General features: G+C 45.5%; 1 protein-coding gene across 8 annotated transcripts in view; it reads right to left on the bottom strand.

Annotated features, from left to right (window-relative positions):
* The window catches only part of SYT16 (synaptotagmin 16), a 601801-nt gene that overhangs the window by 40554 nt on the left and 545662 nt on the right, over positions 1-15585 (bottom strand). For all 8 annotated transcript variants that reach the window (XM_085626191.1, XM_085626194.1, XM_085626188.1 and 5 more), the window contains one exon: positions 360-549. In XM_085626191.1, the coding sequence (XP_085482317.1) occupies positions 360-549 (190 nt within the window). The remainder of the gene's footprint in view (positions 1-359; positions 550-15585) is intronic.

The raw sequence follows: 15585 nt of genomic DNA, 5'->3' as shown, positions 1-15585 counted from the left end.
TCCCTAGATATTCTGACCAAGACAATCTTCTATGTCGATATTCTTCACATCAATATTCAGAATGGCGCCCGACTAACTATGAATTTATATCAGTGCTGTTCAAAATAAATTAGGATTTTACCATGTTTAGTTAATATCTTAGCTAAACCATAGCAGGAACTAAAAAAAGATACTGAGGGTTCAAGCAAAAAAGACTACTTAGATGATTTATAGTGTGGAACATCTGATGAAATGAATGTGACTGTACTAATTTAAAACTCCTGTGTACAACACAAATTGCATAATGTATTTTTCCTTAGGGTCAAAAGACAGCCTAAACATTTTGCCACAGCATTGTCATTAGCTCATAAGTTACTTACCAGGCGGTCGATTAATAGCAAGATTTCTGAAATGACTTCCTTTGATGATTTCTACGGACAGTCTTCCTGTTGTGGCATTGTAAGACAAACCCACCAGAAGCTCTGGTATGCCTCCATGGGACAAAGACTGAGAGGATGAGGCACTGTCACTCTGAGAGATGGGGGACATGCTCATCTGAGAATCTCCACTCTGTGTGGGGCCAAAAAAGAGAAATTAGTGGGAGTTACTTTGATGCACACAACTAAACAATTTATGCAATATTGCTCACAGTACTTCAAATGCTGCTTTATTTATGATGACCACAACAGCATGGTTGTAACAAATTAACTTTTACATTCTGGGAATTTGGGCAACAGCCCTGGAGTTGTATCTGGTAACTCTGCTCCCACACCCTCAAGACTTACCTAAATGAAGGGCAACAGTAAATTCGAGGTCAGAGTTGCAGGGTGGCATAGATGGAACCCCATGGTCAATTACTGGGGCCTATTTGGCAAATCTACTCCCGATTGCCCTGTGTTTTTGTCTTCCTTTAGATCTTGTTCTGTTTTTAAAATGTGCTTCTTTTGTATGAAAAACACTAAGGGGCAGATTTATGTTCCCTGGCGCATCCCTGCAAATCAGAATGGATGCGCCAGGGAAGGTGCGTCACGCAAGTTTGCCCTTGCGACACCGCAGATGCGCCGCATTTACAATGCGGCGCATCGTGGCGCAAGGACAAGCAGATACGAGACGCATCTGCCGGCGTAAGGTTGGCGCAGTGCTGAAGTTGCGTCGCAAGCGCGACGCAACTCCAGCACTGTTCCAACCTACCCTATCCCTAACATGGTGCGTCAAGCCTTACGCCTGCTTCAAGCAGGCGCAGGGTTTTGACGCATCAGCGTTGGGAAAGTGACTCAGTGAAATCCTATAGATTTCACTGAGTCACTTTTCAGGGGTGTTCCTGCGACGGAATGCCCCCCCCTGAGTAGCAACGCCCACATGAAACCTGACGCAGGTTTCATGTGGCGCAGGGCTTTACACCGTGATGCATCTCCATAGATGCGTCACGATGTAAATGGGGCGCACATGGCGCAGGGTTTACGCCGCCGCTGCGTCACAAAAGTGACGCAACGGCGGCGTAAAAGGGGCGCAAGTCCCTCATAAATCTGCCCCACTATCCACAAATTATTGTGCATAGTTTATTAATAAAGGCCCTGATAACTCCTGTTACTGGCCTCAATAGAATTACAAGGCTACTTGTAAAGAGGGCATGAGTAGCACAAAAGCATTTGTCACATTCTGTGACTAGTTCATTTGTTATTTTAAATTATTATAATCAACAACTAAAAAAACTATGAATCAGTTACAAAAGCACAAAATCCCACAAAAGTAAGAACGTCAGATCTAGAGACTAGGAGTTATTGGAAAAACAAAAACTGTTACATAGTGACAATGGGAAGCTAGTCTATGTGGTGGATTATGGTAGACTGCGACTGAGGAACCCTTTGTGGACACCCATGATCAGTGAGGTAAGAGCTGGTTGGAGTCTTGACCAAAAAATGCACCATTACACTTAAAAGGTTTTGGGAGTTTCAGAGTTTAGTTTGGCACATCTGCAACAGGTTTTAAGACCTTTTCCTTGATTTACATTAATCCAGGGTTATCTTATCACTACAACACAGCACTTTGCCTAGCACCTCTCAAAATTCCTCCCTTGTAAAGCCCAGTGGCCATCACAAACAGATCCCCTAGAAGCAGTGCTTTAGGGGAGAGAAAGTTGATCTAATGGCTAGGGCTGTCGACCGCGAATCTGCGGAACTGGGTTCGAGTCTCGGCAATGACGCTGAACATCCTGTGATTCTGGGCAAATCACTTAATCTTCCCTTGCCTAACAAAACAAAAAAAAATGAATGTGTCCTCATGTAACGCAACTGGTGCTATGTAAAGCACTCTGATACCGAATACTTTCAGGTCAAGTTTGTGCTATATAAAACTCTGTGAAAAAAAAAGTGCTGCTGTAAAGTTATTTTATGTTCAGCAGAGAAAAAATGGCCATTGTAGCAATAAAGCAGGGAGCTAGGCCTACACGGACAAAAGAGATAACATTTCCTGATCAGAGCAAACACAGTATAGTAGACAAATATCACATTTGATGATGCCATTAATTACACAATGAAATCGCATCATTCATACATGGAATACACACAGGTTACGATCTCAACTGGGCAATCACATAATATATATACTATGGATCTCAATCACCTTGCACCATAAAACACATGCTAGTGAGCCCATTTCACATGAAAATATATTAGGGCAACCACAGCTATTGTATGCAAACCTCTTGGCAGACACACACCTGTACATACTGGAGATTTAAGCACTCACACTGGGGCAAATGTGGCTATGTCAAGCTCTGGTACCTTCCCCTCATAACTAACATCACTGTCCTGCCTGCCTCTTGCATAGAGGTTCCCAAAATAATATTAAGCTGGGAGATTACTTCATTCCTGAACAGTGGGCCTCAGTACATTGACTGATAACATGAACAAAAGAGCCGCCCCGTCACAACCTCTTAGGCATGAATTATCTCCAGTCAGCCCCATTTTCATCAGCCTACTTAGGGGTGGTAATCTGTATGTAAAATGTAAATCTGTATCAACCTAAAGCAAGTCTGAATGAGCATCTCCAGGGGGGTACATCTGGGCCTCATCCCATTCAACATCTTTTTATGTGACCAATGTCAATCTCCCAGCAGTGACATGTCTTAAACAGATGCCATGAGTTGTTGTTGTTACTTTCTTGCTGGTATGAAGTGGAGCAGAAGAAAGAATGGTGCAATATAGCTATCACTGAGAATGGCACAAGAAAGTTCAAATCTAAAGCATCTTATGAAGATGCCTGTAAGCAGAGGTTTTTTTCAGACCTGCACTAATTCACTTTTGCAGCTAAGACCAAATGCACATTTCTCCATGGGTGAACTTCCTCCTGGTGGTCAGCTTAGTGTATGAAACATAAGACTCTGCTCCATTTACTCATGTGCAGCTCCACGAACACCCTTGATCAAAGTGCTGCTCATAAAATTCTATGTAACATGAATTTACTTATGTTTGCTCTTAAGTAAATACAAGTCAATTTTAGTTAATTGTCAAATTCCAATGTCTGGATTAAATAGTAAAAAATGCTGGTGTTGTTTTAGTATATAACTCCAATCACTTCTGAAGGGAACACCTGTCCTCAGCCTTTTGCTAGAATATTTGGCCTAATATTGTTAAAGCAAACTACTGTTCCCTTAAAAGACTGCTTTGTATGAATCAAATTTTTCTCTGGCATTATCTGACTACCTAACAAAATACCTTTACATTCATATTGCTACCACTATCTTGCATTTAGAGAGAATATCTAAATCAATCAATCAATCATATGGTACTTGTATAGCGCAGCTTATCACCCGTAAGGGTATCCAGGCACCGGGCTGTGGGTTTCAGTTGAAGAGCAAGGTCTTGAGTTTCTTCTTGAAGTCTGTCAGCCCAGTGATGGTTTGGAGGTGGTGGGGATGGCATTCCAGGACTTAGAGGTGAGGTGGGAGAAGGAACGTCCTCCGGAGCATCAGCGAAGGATGCATGGAGTATGTGTGAGGGTAAGGTGGGCAGAAAAGAGGTTTGTGGAAGTTCAAACGGTTGTTTATGTATGCAGGTCCTTCGTCGTGGACGGCTTTGTAGGCATGGGTCAGTAGCTTGAACCATCATCTCTTCTGGAGGGAGAGCCAGTGGAGGTCTCTGAGGTTCTGGGTGATGAGGGTTCTATTGGGCAGGTTGAGGATCAGTCTGGCTGCTGTGTTCTGCATCATCTGGAATCTTAATCACTGTTGCGTTTTACTGAGAGGGAATACCGTCCCCACAGTGCACTCCAATGAATATGTTTAAGAGTTGTATGTGTTATTTTTCTCAATTGTTTTGTGTAATGGTCTTCACAATGGAATCTAGTTCATTTGGTTATGATTCATGTTTATTCAAGTCAATTCTTCATGTCAATAGTGTTTAAATATCACACTATTTTAGGCCATCATGATATCATTTCTTACAAATCCCAATGCATTTTGAGACTGGCCCTTTATCAGGAGAATGATTCCTATAATGCAAACAAAATCAAACTTTCAACCTAACCAATATTGGATTCCCTATATGAACACATGATCAGGAAGTGCATAAACATAACTCAGCATGGTGGGTACTCAAAAGCATGCTCTGTACTACGTTTACCTCTGGGTGAACAGAAAGATAAACCAATTACAACATACTTAAAACACTAGTGAATGAGAGTGAAGTTATAAAAATCAAGACTACAATGTGTACTTCATGTGAGCCATTAACAGAAATTCACCGTGATTTAACATAGCTCCCTTGAAATTAGCAACCTTCAGAATTCGCTGTGATCTGTTTGCTCACAATAATAGTGCGTACCTAGAATGAGAGCACAACTGTGAAATTGTATAATACAACGTGTAACACATGCATGCCGTTCACAAAAGTTCACCACATGTCAATGTGGCTTACATGCAATCATCAAACATCAGATGTCAAAACTGTGCATACCTCATTTACCGTACAATGTCCACACGGGTTCCACATTGGAGTGAAATGCCATCTAGCGAAGTGCACCATGCAGATAAACATGCGTATAGAAATAGATAATGGAAAAGTAAACAGAACTGTGAAGTCGAAAGAAACCGTGGGATGTAAAAGGCTAGGCGTCATGTTGAGAAGGTTAAAGAGTGGTGAAGATAGGCTTGGAGATATGAACAAGCAGAGAAATAATAGTTAACCAAGTTAAAAGAAAATAAGCATTCGATTATAAACAACTTAAGAGGTACAAGTAAAACATGCGAGTCAAGCTTATAAGTTGCAACTGAAGTCCAACCGTTTATTTAAACCTTTAGGGCTGATAGAGTCCAGTTTCTTCATCCAGAAGATTTCGCTTTGAAGGAGGTGTTTTCTGTTGTCCATGCCTTCTCGGATAGGTACTGTTTCCAGTACTAGGAATCTAAGCTGGCTCACATTGCGTTAATATGTATTAAAGTGTACAGCAATGGTTGATTTCTCATTTTTGGTGCAGTTGTTACGTTTATGTTCAGTTAATCTGGTTTTCATTTTTCTTTAAGTTTTGCCAACATAATCCACATGGACACTTAAGTAGGTACACAACATTTTTAGAATCGCAAGTAGGCGAAGTGTATAATTTGATGGGAGTTACTTGGAAAGGATGCATGACAGTAGTACTCTCTATATTATTACGGCTGCTACAATTCAAACATGGTGTTGTACCTGTGAATGTTTGGTATGCTTTAGGGTTGACAGATTTTCCTAAGAGCTCCTTCAAGTTGTTGTTCCTCTGGTATGCAAATAATGGTGAGAGATTGAAACTTCCCTTAAACTCTTCCTCGGTTTGTAACATAAGCCAATGTTTTATAATACAATGCTTCTGATTTTATTGCATCTTGTGGATTATTTTGACACAAACACAGATCTTTTGGTGGTCCTTTGAGGTTTCTCCATGGTGAAAAGTTGTATTCTATCTTTAGTGTAAGTTCTTTCCACAGCAGTTTCAATGATGTTTTTGGGGTACTTTTTTTGTTTGAACTTTCTGATTACAATTTCTTTATTTATTGTGTAAACGTCTTCATTGGACGCTATCTATTTGATTCTCGAAAGTTAAGAGTAAAGCAGATGACGTTTTAACGCAATTTGATGAAAGCTGTTGTTTTGTAACAAATTGTTCTGTCAGTTGGTTTGATGAAGACATTAGTGTCTAAAGTTCAACCTCGAACTGTGACTTTCACATCTAAAAAGGTTATTTGATTTTGACTGATGGTGTTTGTGAAGCTGATGCGTTCATCAATGGTATTGTGTTCGTATAGGGAAACAACGGGTCTCGATTTTCGACACATAATCCTTGGGCACCGATTCTATCAACCCCGCAGCACAGTAAGGAACAGAGGCCCCATGTACAGAAACTCACACATCACCTCCCCTGCCAATAAGGAACCGTTGCATCACCTCTCCTGCCAGTAAGGAACAGACAAATCACCTCCCCTGCCTAGCAGTAAGGATCCACTGCCTCACCTCCCCTGCAGTAATAAGGAACCAATGCATCACCTCCCCGGTGTAGTAAGGAACCAACGCATTGTTTACTTTTCCAACGCCTTACTTCCTCTGCTTCTGGCCTTGTCTTTGATTTTTGACACATTAAATGTACTTTGCCCTAAATGAACGTATCCATTGGTTTTGATGGACTAAACTTCCTTAATCGCTTAAAAGTGATATTGATATTGATATTTACTGTGATTTGACTTGTGTATGTTGGATGTTTGTCGTTTTGGTCTTGTTTTATTCAGATAAATGTTTTTTTGGGTGAAAAGTTTATTATTATTTGCATCAAACATAGCTGATTACAATCACATATATTTTGCAGTTCATATATTATACACGGCAGTGCCACAGAGTGAACAACGTATATGTATTGTTGCTTCTCCACCTCACCCATGAGATCGGCCTTTATAGTACATAAAAGTTCTCTCTCTGTAGAACGTCATCTGAGTTTGTCATTCACTTTGATTCTTCAGGCGGAGGGGTGCATATGTTCCCTCGAAATGTGTTCCATTTCCCCCACACTCGCATCCATTTTCTGGGACACCCTCTATGAATAAATACTGCCTTTTCCGCTACCATAGCACTGTCGAAGTCACAACACCACTGCTGGTGAGAGGGGACCATCTGTGCCCCCCAATGTTGAGCAATGTTCCGTTTAGCCAGTGTGATACCCAGGGTCGCTCACTCCAGCTCCGCGTGGTTGAGGTCTGTTGGCTCCCACACATTGAGAAGGCCTCTCCTTGGTTCAGGGGAGACACTGAAGCCACACAACCGAGTGATCGTGGCCATGACAGCCCTCCAATATTGGGTGATGTGGGGACAGTCCCATAATGTGTGGTAAAAGGTGCCCGCTAACCCACAACCCCGAAGGCACAGCGGTGTATCAGTCCTTTCTATTTTGTGGAGTGTTGATCTGGTGTAGTATGTTCTGTGCAAGATTTTAAGTTGCACGAGTTTTAGTCAGGAGGGGATCGCCACTTCTCACGGGGACGTCAGTACCTCCTGCCAATCCTGCTCGTCCATCTCTCCCACCTCAGTTTATTTATTTATTTATTTATGTATTTAAACAATTTATAGAGTGCGCAAATACCCGTGGGTGTCTCGGCGCTACGGACAATATGGGGAAGACGTTATTAATGTGCTCATTGATTAAAAAGCCACGTTTTTATAAGTTTCCTGAAAGTAGTTAGTGTTGGACATATTTTTAGGTGTTGAGGAAGAGAGTTCCATAGCTTGGTGGTGGCAATGGTGAACATCTTGTCACCCCAGGATGCCTTATATGTGCGGGGGACCTTTAGCAGATTTGCAGTTGAAGAGCGTAAGGTTCGATGAGGCACATGGGCACGAAAGGCTTTTCTCAGAAATTCTGGTCCTGAGTTGTGAATGGCCTTAAAGGCAATGCAGAGGGCCTTAAACTTAATGCGGTTAGATATTGGTAGCCAGTGCAGATTGCGAACCACCGGGGAGATTGAGTTGTACTTAGGAGTACCAGTTATTAGTCTGGCGGCGGCGTTCTGCACCATCTGCAGTCTCTTGATAATCTTTTTTGGGGCATTCAAAAACAGGCCGTTGCAGTAGTCAATTTTTGAAAATACTAGCATGCTGACCAGTGTTTTTCCTGCACTTGGGGGAAGGAACGGAAGTATTTTTTTTATCATTCTGAGGGTGAAGAAAGATGACGAGACAATGGTGTTTGTGTGGGCTAGGAAGGATAGCTTGTCATCAAATATGACCCCTAGGTTTCTAGCTTTGGGTACAGGAATAGGTGGAGGTCCCAAAGTGGTCGGCCACCAGGTAGGGGACCAAGCTGGATGTAGTTTGCCAAATATCACAACCTCCGTTTTGTCGGAGTTCAGCTTTAGGCAATTCTCATCCATCCAGGAACTGATGGCAAGCATGCCAGTTTGCCATTTTTCTCGAAGGTTGTGAGTGGGATCTTTCTGATGATTAACCAATTTGCGATATGTTAGAGAAATTGCTTTTTTGGTTAGACAGTCCATTAGTAATTGATCCTCGAGTGGCGAGGACTCAGGGAGGTCAGTTCCTGGAGTTATGTCCTTCGTCAGTGAATGTTTAATTTGCATGTATCGATATTGCTCCGTCCCTGCCATCTGATACGTTGCCTGTAGCTGAGCAAAAATGACGAACCCCCCCTTTTTCTACAGGTCGCCAACCTTTGATATGCCTATTAGATCCCATCGGGAGAAACCCATACTTGTGCGCAGCTTGCCCAACCTAGGGGTGTCCCAGAGTGGCGTGTGTTGTGTTATCACTCCCTCCCAACCAAGCGCGCGCTGTACTATAAACCAGATGTGCACGGTGTGCGCCATGGGGCCGATCAGTGCGTGTTTCCGAGATTTATTATATAGAGTATGCCTGTCCATACGCAATGCTGGCTCGTCCTGTGGCGCATGAAGCCATTGATTAACCACTATGAGCTGAGAGGCCCAATAGTATAATTGAATGTTCAGCAGGGCGATTCCGCCATCATACCAACCCCGTATTAGCTTGCACATTGCTATTCGTGGGGGCTTCCCTTCCCACAGGAGGTGGCCCACCTCCGCCTCAATGGACTTGAAGTAGGAGAGATGTTTTGTAGAGCGTATAAAAACCTGGGGAGAGCCATCATTTTGAACAGAGCCACCCTCCCCAAGAGCGTCAATGGCAGGGAGTGCCAGCATTTCACGTCACTACAGAGTCTTTTCAGCTGAGGCAATAGATTGCGCTCAAAGAATTGTGTGGGGTGTGGCGTGATGTGTATGCCAAAGTATTTAAACCCATCTTCTGCGATCTGTATCTAAACACCCCGGGGCAAACGTGGAGGAGGGCCCTTAAGTATATATAACACCGATTTTGCCCTGTTAATGGTATAGCTGGAAACTCTTCCGTAGGACTCGCAGATGTCTAGCAAGCAAGAGAGGGACCGTCTAGGGTTTGCCATGTATAGCAAGATGTTGTCTGCGTAGAGGGAGATGCGGTCCTCCCAACCCTCCGCCCACTTCAGTCCTCGTATTACTGGATCCCTCCTTATCCATGCCGGCAGTGGCTCGAGCACCAAAGCAAACACAAGGGGGAATAAGGGACATCCCTGCCTGGTCCCACACCCCAAGGGAAAGTCCTCCGAGAGCCGCCCATTGACCACTACCTGTGCCAGTGGTTGTGCATACAGTAGTTGAATTCAGGCACAAAATTTGGGCCCGAAACCAAAGTGTTGCAGCATTGCAAATAGAAAGGGCCATTCAACTCGGTCGAAGGCCATACTAGCATCTAGTGAGAGAATGACCGCCTCTTCCTGGATGGTGGGTGTTCTAGCCAGCACGCCATGAAGTCTCCGGAGGTTCATCGCCGTGTTCCTACCCGGCATAAAGCCGGATTGGTCGGGGTGCACCAGGGTCGTGAGATAGGGCTGCAGCCTGGCCCCCAGCGCTTTTGCAAGTATTTTCGCTTCCATGTTAAGGAGCGAAATTGGTCGTTAGGAGGTGCACTCCTGTGGGGGTTTACCTGGTTTTGGGATCGCTATAAGTGTTGCTACTCGTTGGTCTCTAGGGAGGGTTCCTACCTCCAGGCTGGCCTCATACATTCTCAGCAGATGCGGCACCAAAGTGTTCGCCTCTTTTTTGTAAAGTTCCACAGGAATACGGTTGGGACCCAGTGCCTTCCACGGTTGGAGCCCTCTAGTGGCTGCAGTGATTTCATCTATCGTGAGATCTGCCTTCAATGCCTGTACGTCCTGTGGTGTCAGCCTTGGCAGACGTATGTCTCTAAATTCTCCTCTATGGATGTTGTTGCGATGGGGGTGTATATTTTTTCGTAGTGGTGTGCGAATGCTGTGACTATGTTGTGTGGATCCGTTACTGTCTCACCCATGGGCAAGTGAAGTTGTGCTACCCAGCGACTGGCCTGTTCTTTTTTTATCCATCCAGGCCAGGAGTTTGCAGGCCTTGTCCCCAACTTCATAGATGGTGTGCTGTGTTTTCGTGACTCTTGCCTTAGCTTCCTCCCATACATGGTCTCTGTAAGCTTGTTTTACAAGGCTGAGTATGTGGGCCTTGTTATCATTAGGGTCTGTTGCGTGTGCGCTCTCTGCCCAGCTGTTCAAGCTCCCACACCTGCTGTGCTTTGTCCCATTTGTGGGCCGTGATCAAGGAGATAGCTTGTCCACGGAGGACCGTTTTATATGTTTCCCATAGGATGATGGGGGAGGCCACTGATTGTGCATTTACTTAGAAATAGTGCCCCTAGGTCTTGTGTAGGCCCTTCCATATTTTTGGGTCTTTGAGGTACCCAGTATGTATAGGATATGTGCGTCTCCTCCCCGTAAGGTGTGATGTGTATGTTACTAACATGGGGGAGTGGTCCGATATACCTCTGGGGAGGTGTTTGATCTCCAGTATTCTTTCTAAACCTGTTGAGGAGGTTTTGTTTAGTTTAGTTTGGGCTTATGAAGTGCCTGGTTACACCAGCTGGTGAGTCCCCAGTTGGTGCATGCAGTTATGTTGCCTTCAACTGCGTGAACAACCATGTTTTAAATCCCTTTCGGAAGATTTGTGGGATTGTTCCGCTTGGAGGGATATAGGAAGCTTGTTGCTGTCAAGTATCAGAATGAGCGTGCACCCATGCGTGCTCTTCTTATCTTTGGGACGTCTACTTGATGTGTCCCTGTTGATCTTAGCTGACGTACCGTTTTATATGGTAGGAGTAGGTTGTGCAGATAAGCAGGGCCTTTCCCCTGCAAAATGCGATGGATAAAACACAGTGGCTTAAATTTAATCAATTTCTGCACAGGCAACGATTGCAGTATTTTCAGTGCATTTTTAGATGGTGCCTTTCTCAGTAAATTTAGGGCTAAACGGGCGGCTGCATTCTGTATGGATTGCAGCTTCTGAAGACCCTTTTTTGTTGCACCCAGAAGCAGCACATTCCCATAATCCATTCTCGATGTAACGAGTGCATGGATTAGTGTTTTTCTGGCAGTCCTAGGAAGGATGTCCAGGGTTTTCCTGATAATCTTCATAATCCCGAAGCATTTTCCTCTTGTTCTATTAATTTGGGCCTCGAAAGACAGTTTCGAGCCCATCCATACTCCCAGATTTTTCACCTCCATCTTGGGGTCAGGAGCAGGTCCTAGCATGGTTGGCCACCATAACTGTGATCATATAGATGTAAGTATGTAGTCTATTCGCGATAAGCTATTGTGTGCTTCCGAGTGGTGGGTGTGCTGATGTTCTTTAGGGTAACGTGTGCGCCAAATGGCTACTAGCCCAAGTGCGTCCAGGAATTCCCTGAGGTGTGACGAAGTTGTCCCTTGGTCTCTTGGTGGGTGTCTGTTCCATGTGGCATCCATTGTAGCCTTAAAGTCGCCCCCTATGATTAGTTCCTCGGGAGGTAGTGTGAGCAGAAATTTACCAAGGGCCGGGTGGGCGAGTTTGTGGAGCGCCGGAGGAATATACACGGAGACAAGGTTGTATGCGCGCCCTTCCCATTGACAGGAAAGTGCTGTGAAGCGCCCCTGATCGTCTGTCCATGAGCTGGTTGTTACCAGTGGGCAGCTCTTTCGGATCAAGATCTCCACCCACTGGATCCTGATGTAAATTCGGAGTGTACTGCCATTTTAAAGCCCCATCTATCCAAAGCTTTAGTGGCTGTACCCACTAGATGCGATTCTTGTATGAGGGCGACTGACGGAGCGTGTCTCTTAAGATAGTATAATACCAGTCCCCTCCTATTTTGTTGCACAGGCCATTGACATTCCAGGATATTACGGTTAGGGGGGAGCGCAGCGTGTGTGTGTGTGTTTTCCGGTTGTGAGTGTGGAATGTCAGGTGTTACGTCTCCTTGGGTACGGGAGCGATCGTTTGATATCGGAGCATATCTAGTGGTGTACCAACTCTGTCATGCACTACCCCTGTGACAAACTGTATCAGCTTTAGATGTTCTCGTGTGAATAACTTAAAATTAACAAACTTAAACATGAACTGAACCCCTCCCTCCACCCCCCTCTCTGCTCCCCTGCTAGATGGATTCCCAACTACCCGCCACCCCAACAGTGCAGAGTGCTTCAATCCCATAAACAGTACTTGGGTGGGGGGGAAGTGAAGTCCGAGAAGCACCTTGAGGATCCCTCTGCCCAAAGACATTCAAGTAGATGTAGTTCGTATCAGTTTGTGTATCATCGGGTTACCATTGTAGTGTCCCAATCTACGATCCAGACCGGCCGGCCCAGCTTAGTTACCCAGTACTGTCCATGTTCGGTTTCCAAGTCTCGCTGTTAACTGCAAGCAGATCCCTCTATTGTTGTGAGACCTTAACTGCTGGGTGTTGCCTATCATCATTTTCCAGCCTCCGCCTGTGGTGGGTCAGTTTCACCGCCATTGTCTCTTGGGTTCAGAGAGGACTCCCTCGTTAGATGCCGTTGTTGTTGTCTGCCTGTACGTCGTGATCCTCCTACCTGCCGCCAGCCCCCAAGCCAGTCGTGGGCCACCTCGGGCGAATCGAAGAACCAAGTTTTTCCTTCAGCCACCACCCGTAGCTTTGCTGGGAACAGCATTGAGTAGGTGATTTCTCTGTGTCTGAGTTCCTTTTTAATTTCAAGGAAGCTTCTTCTCTTCTTGGTGACTGCGGCTGTGTAGTATGGAAAAAATGAGACCAATGAGTTCTCTATACACAGTGGCGGGCCACCTGTTCTGTCTGCAGTATGGCGTCTTGGTCGCGGAAGTTAAAGATACCAGCCAAAATGGGTCTGGGGGAGCCCCTGGCTTGGGGCTGACCCCTGGTACTCTGTGAGCCCTCTCTACTGAGAAAAAACTGGAGAGTCCTCTTGGCTGGAGCCGTGTCTTGATGATCTCTTCTATGTACAGGTCCATTGCCGGTCCTCCTTCACTCTCCGGAACGCCCGTAATTCTGACATTATTGCGTCGAGAACGTCCATCTTGGTGGTCAAGCTTTGCGATGAATTAGCTTAGTTCATGTTTCTAACTGGCTGACTTTTCGTTGCAGGGTGGTGTTGTCATTGGTGAGGGTTGCCATTACATTTTCGACCTCCGTTACTCTCGTGGCCATTTTCTGAAAATCGGCACCGTGGAAGGAGATGTCTGCTGAGATTGATCCCACTGTCGTCTGGATGCTGGTGAGGGCAGACTTGATATCCTGTAGTGTGACTTCGGTGCGACCCTCAGGCGCGGGGGTCGGTTCTTTAGAGGCAGTTCTTTCTGTCATGCCCGAGAAGTCCTTAGAGTATGCATACTTGTCCAGTTTGAGCTGTTGGGTCATGCGCTGGCCTCTGCCCCCCATCAGTATCTGACCGCTGGGGCAATGCTGCGCCTGGTCCAAGTGTGGGGCAGTACTCGCCGCTGCCTGCCTTGTGACTGTACATCACACGCTGCCTTTTGGTTTTCCTGCCACGCGGTGAAAGCCGTGGTAGTGGGGACTAACAACGCAGGTCCCAAGCCTGGTCTGGGTGAATCCTTAGTGAACGTTGTGCCAGGTAGTGACCAGCGTTGCATCCAACCCACTCGGGGCCCCGAGTGGGTGCCGTGGTGTGGGGTCCGTCTATGGGTGTTACTGGTCTCGCACGCTGTTGGGGCCGCAGTTGTCGGTCTGTGGCGGGACTGATGTGCCGCTTAAGGTCTCAGGGCCTCCCCGCGACCGTGTGCGTGTCAGGGCTTTCTACCCAGGTCTACGTGCATCGCTGTTTGTAATACCGTTGAATTGGACTCTCTGGGCAGGGATGGCACCGCCCCATTCCACGCCCCGGGTACATATGTTCACAGCTCGCACTTTGTTTCTCGCCGCCCCGAGTCTTCACTTGGGCCTCACACCATAATCCAAGCTCTCTGGTGGTAGGGCAGTCTGGGGCAGGCCGGTATTTTTAAAAACAGTTACAGCACCCTCCTTCTCCGATGAGGCCGCGTCGACCCAGGCGTTATGCAAGGCCCCTGCTTCAACCAAGTGAGTAGGCCTCTACACGATCGCAGGATTAAAGTTCCAGCCTCCAAGTGGGGTCGGAGGGTGCCCCACACGTTCCGATGCTGGAATTCAGTTGTTGGGGTCAAATTGCTGTGCGAATTATGTGCCGGATTACTGGGGGATTTCTTGGCGGTCCCGGAGCTCCTCTAGGCTGCGGCCAGTACGCTCGGCTGCTAGCCACGTCCCCCTATTCAGATAAATAAACTGGTGTGTATCCGTTTGTAGTGTTTTCACTCTGTTACTGTGTGTGTGTGTGTGTGTGTGTGTGTGTGGTTGTGTGCATGTGTGTGTGTATGTGTGTGTGTATACAAATACTTTACACATTGTCTCTGATGTAAGCCTGACTGCTCGTGCCAAGCTTCCAATGGGGTGAGCAGAGGTTATCTTACCTGTGTAACTACATCACCCTGACTAAAGTGAGGATCCTTACTTGTACAGGGTGCAAACCACTGCCAACTAGAGGCCCCATTTCTAACATTGGCAATCAGCAGTGAGGATTGGCACATTTAACAATCCTGTAAGCCGCTAGTATAAGTTGTAGACAATGCCCACAGGGCCTGGTAATGACTTCCCTTTTAAATATTAGTAAGTCACCACTATATAGGCCGTGTAGCTGACAAGGCAGAATGTATGGTATTAAAAAGTGGATAGGTAGAAAATGAATATTAGCAAGCCCCTATGAAGATAATGACAATGTGGTAACAGCTGTTTCCACTGTGGCAGGCCTAAATGTATCTCAGGAATAAGACCAACTTGAAAAATAATTAAACAACTATTTTCTTAATGGTTATTAAAATCTAATTCAATGGTGAAGTATGATTTAAAATAAATAATAAGGAAAAGTAATTTTAGAAATGCTACCTTTTCCATGCATCACGTTCCTGATGGCAACCCCTCCTTTTCCAGCTGAAACAGGACCTTAAACACCTACTGCACAACAAATACTTTTACTCACACCCTAACTGAGATGCTGCCCTAACCTCACGTACTTTCGGACTTCACCAGGTCCAGCGGTGAATTTATTGTTTCAGCGGTCCACTATGTGTTGTACTTTTTTAGTTCATGCTCTATCCCATGTCTGCATACTGTAACTACCATGGCTGCCGAACATCTTTCCATGGCTGTATTTATG

This window comes from Triturus cristatus, chromosome 9 (genome assembly GCF_964204655.1).
Source record: "Triturus cristatus chromosome 9, aTriCri1.1, whole genome shotgun sequence".
In the NCBI taxonomy this organism is placed as follows: Eukaryota; Metazoa; Chordata; class Amphibia; order Caudata; family Salamandridae; genus Triturus; species Triturus cristatus.
Note: the sequence above shows the minus strand (reverse complement) of the source record. Positions and strands in the feature narration are given on the sequence as shown.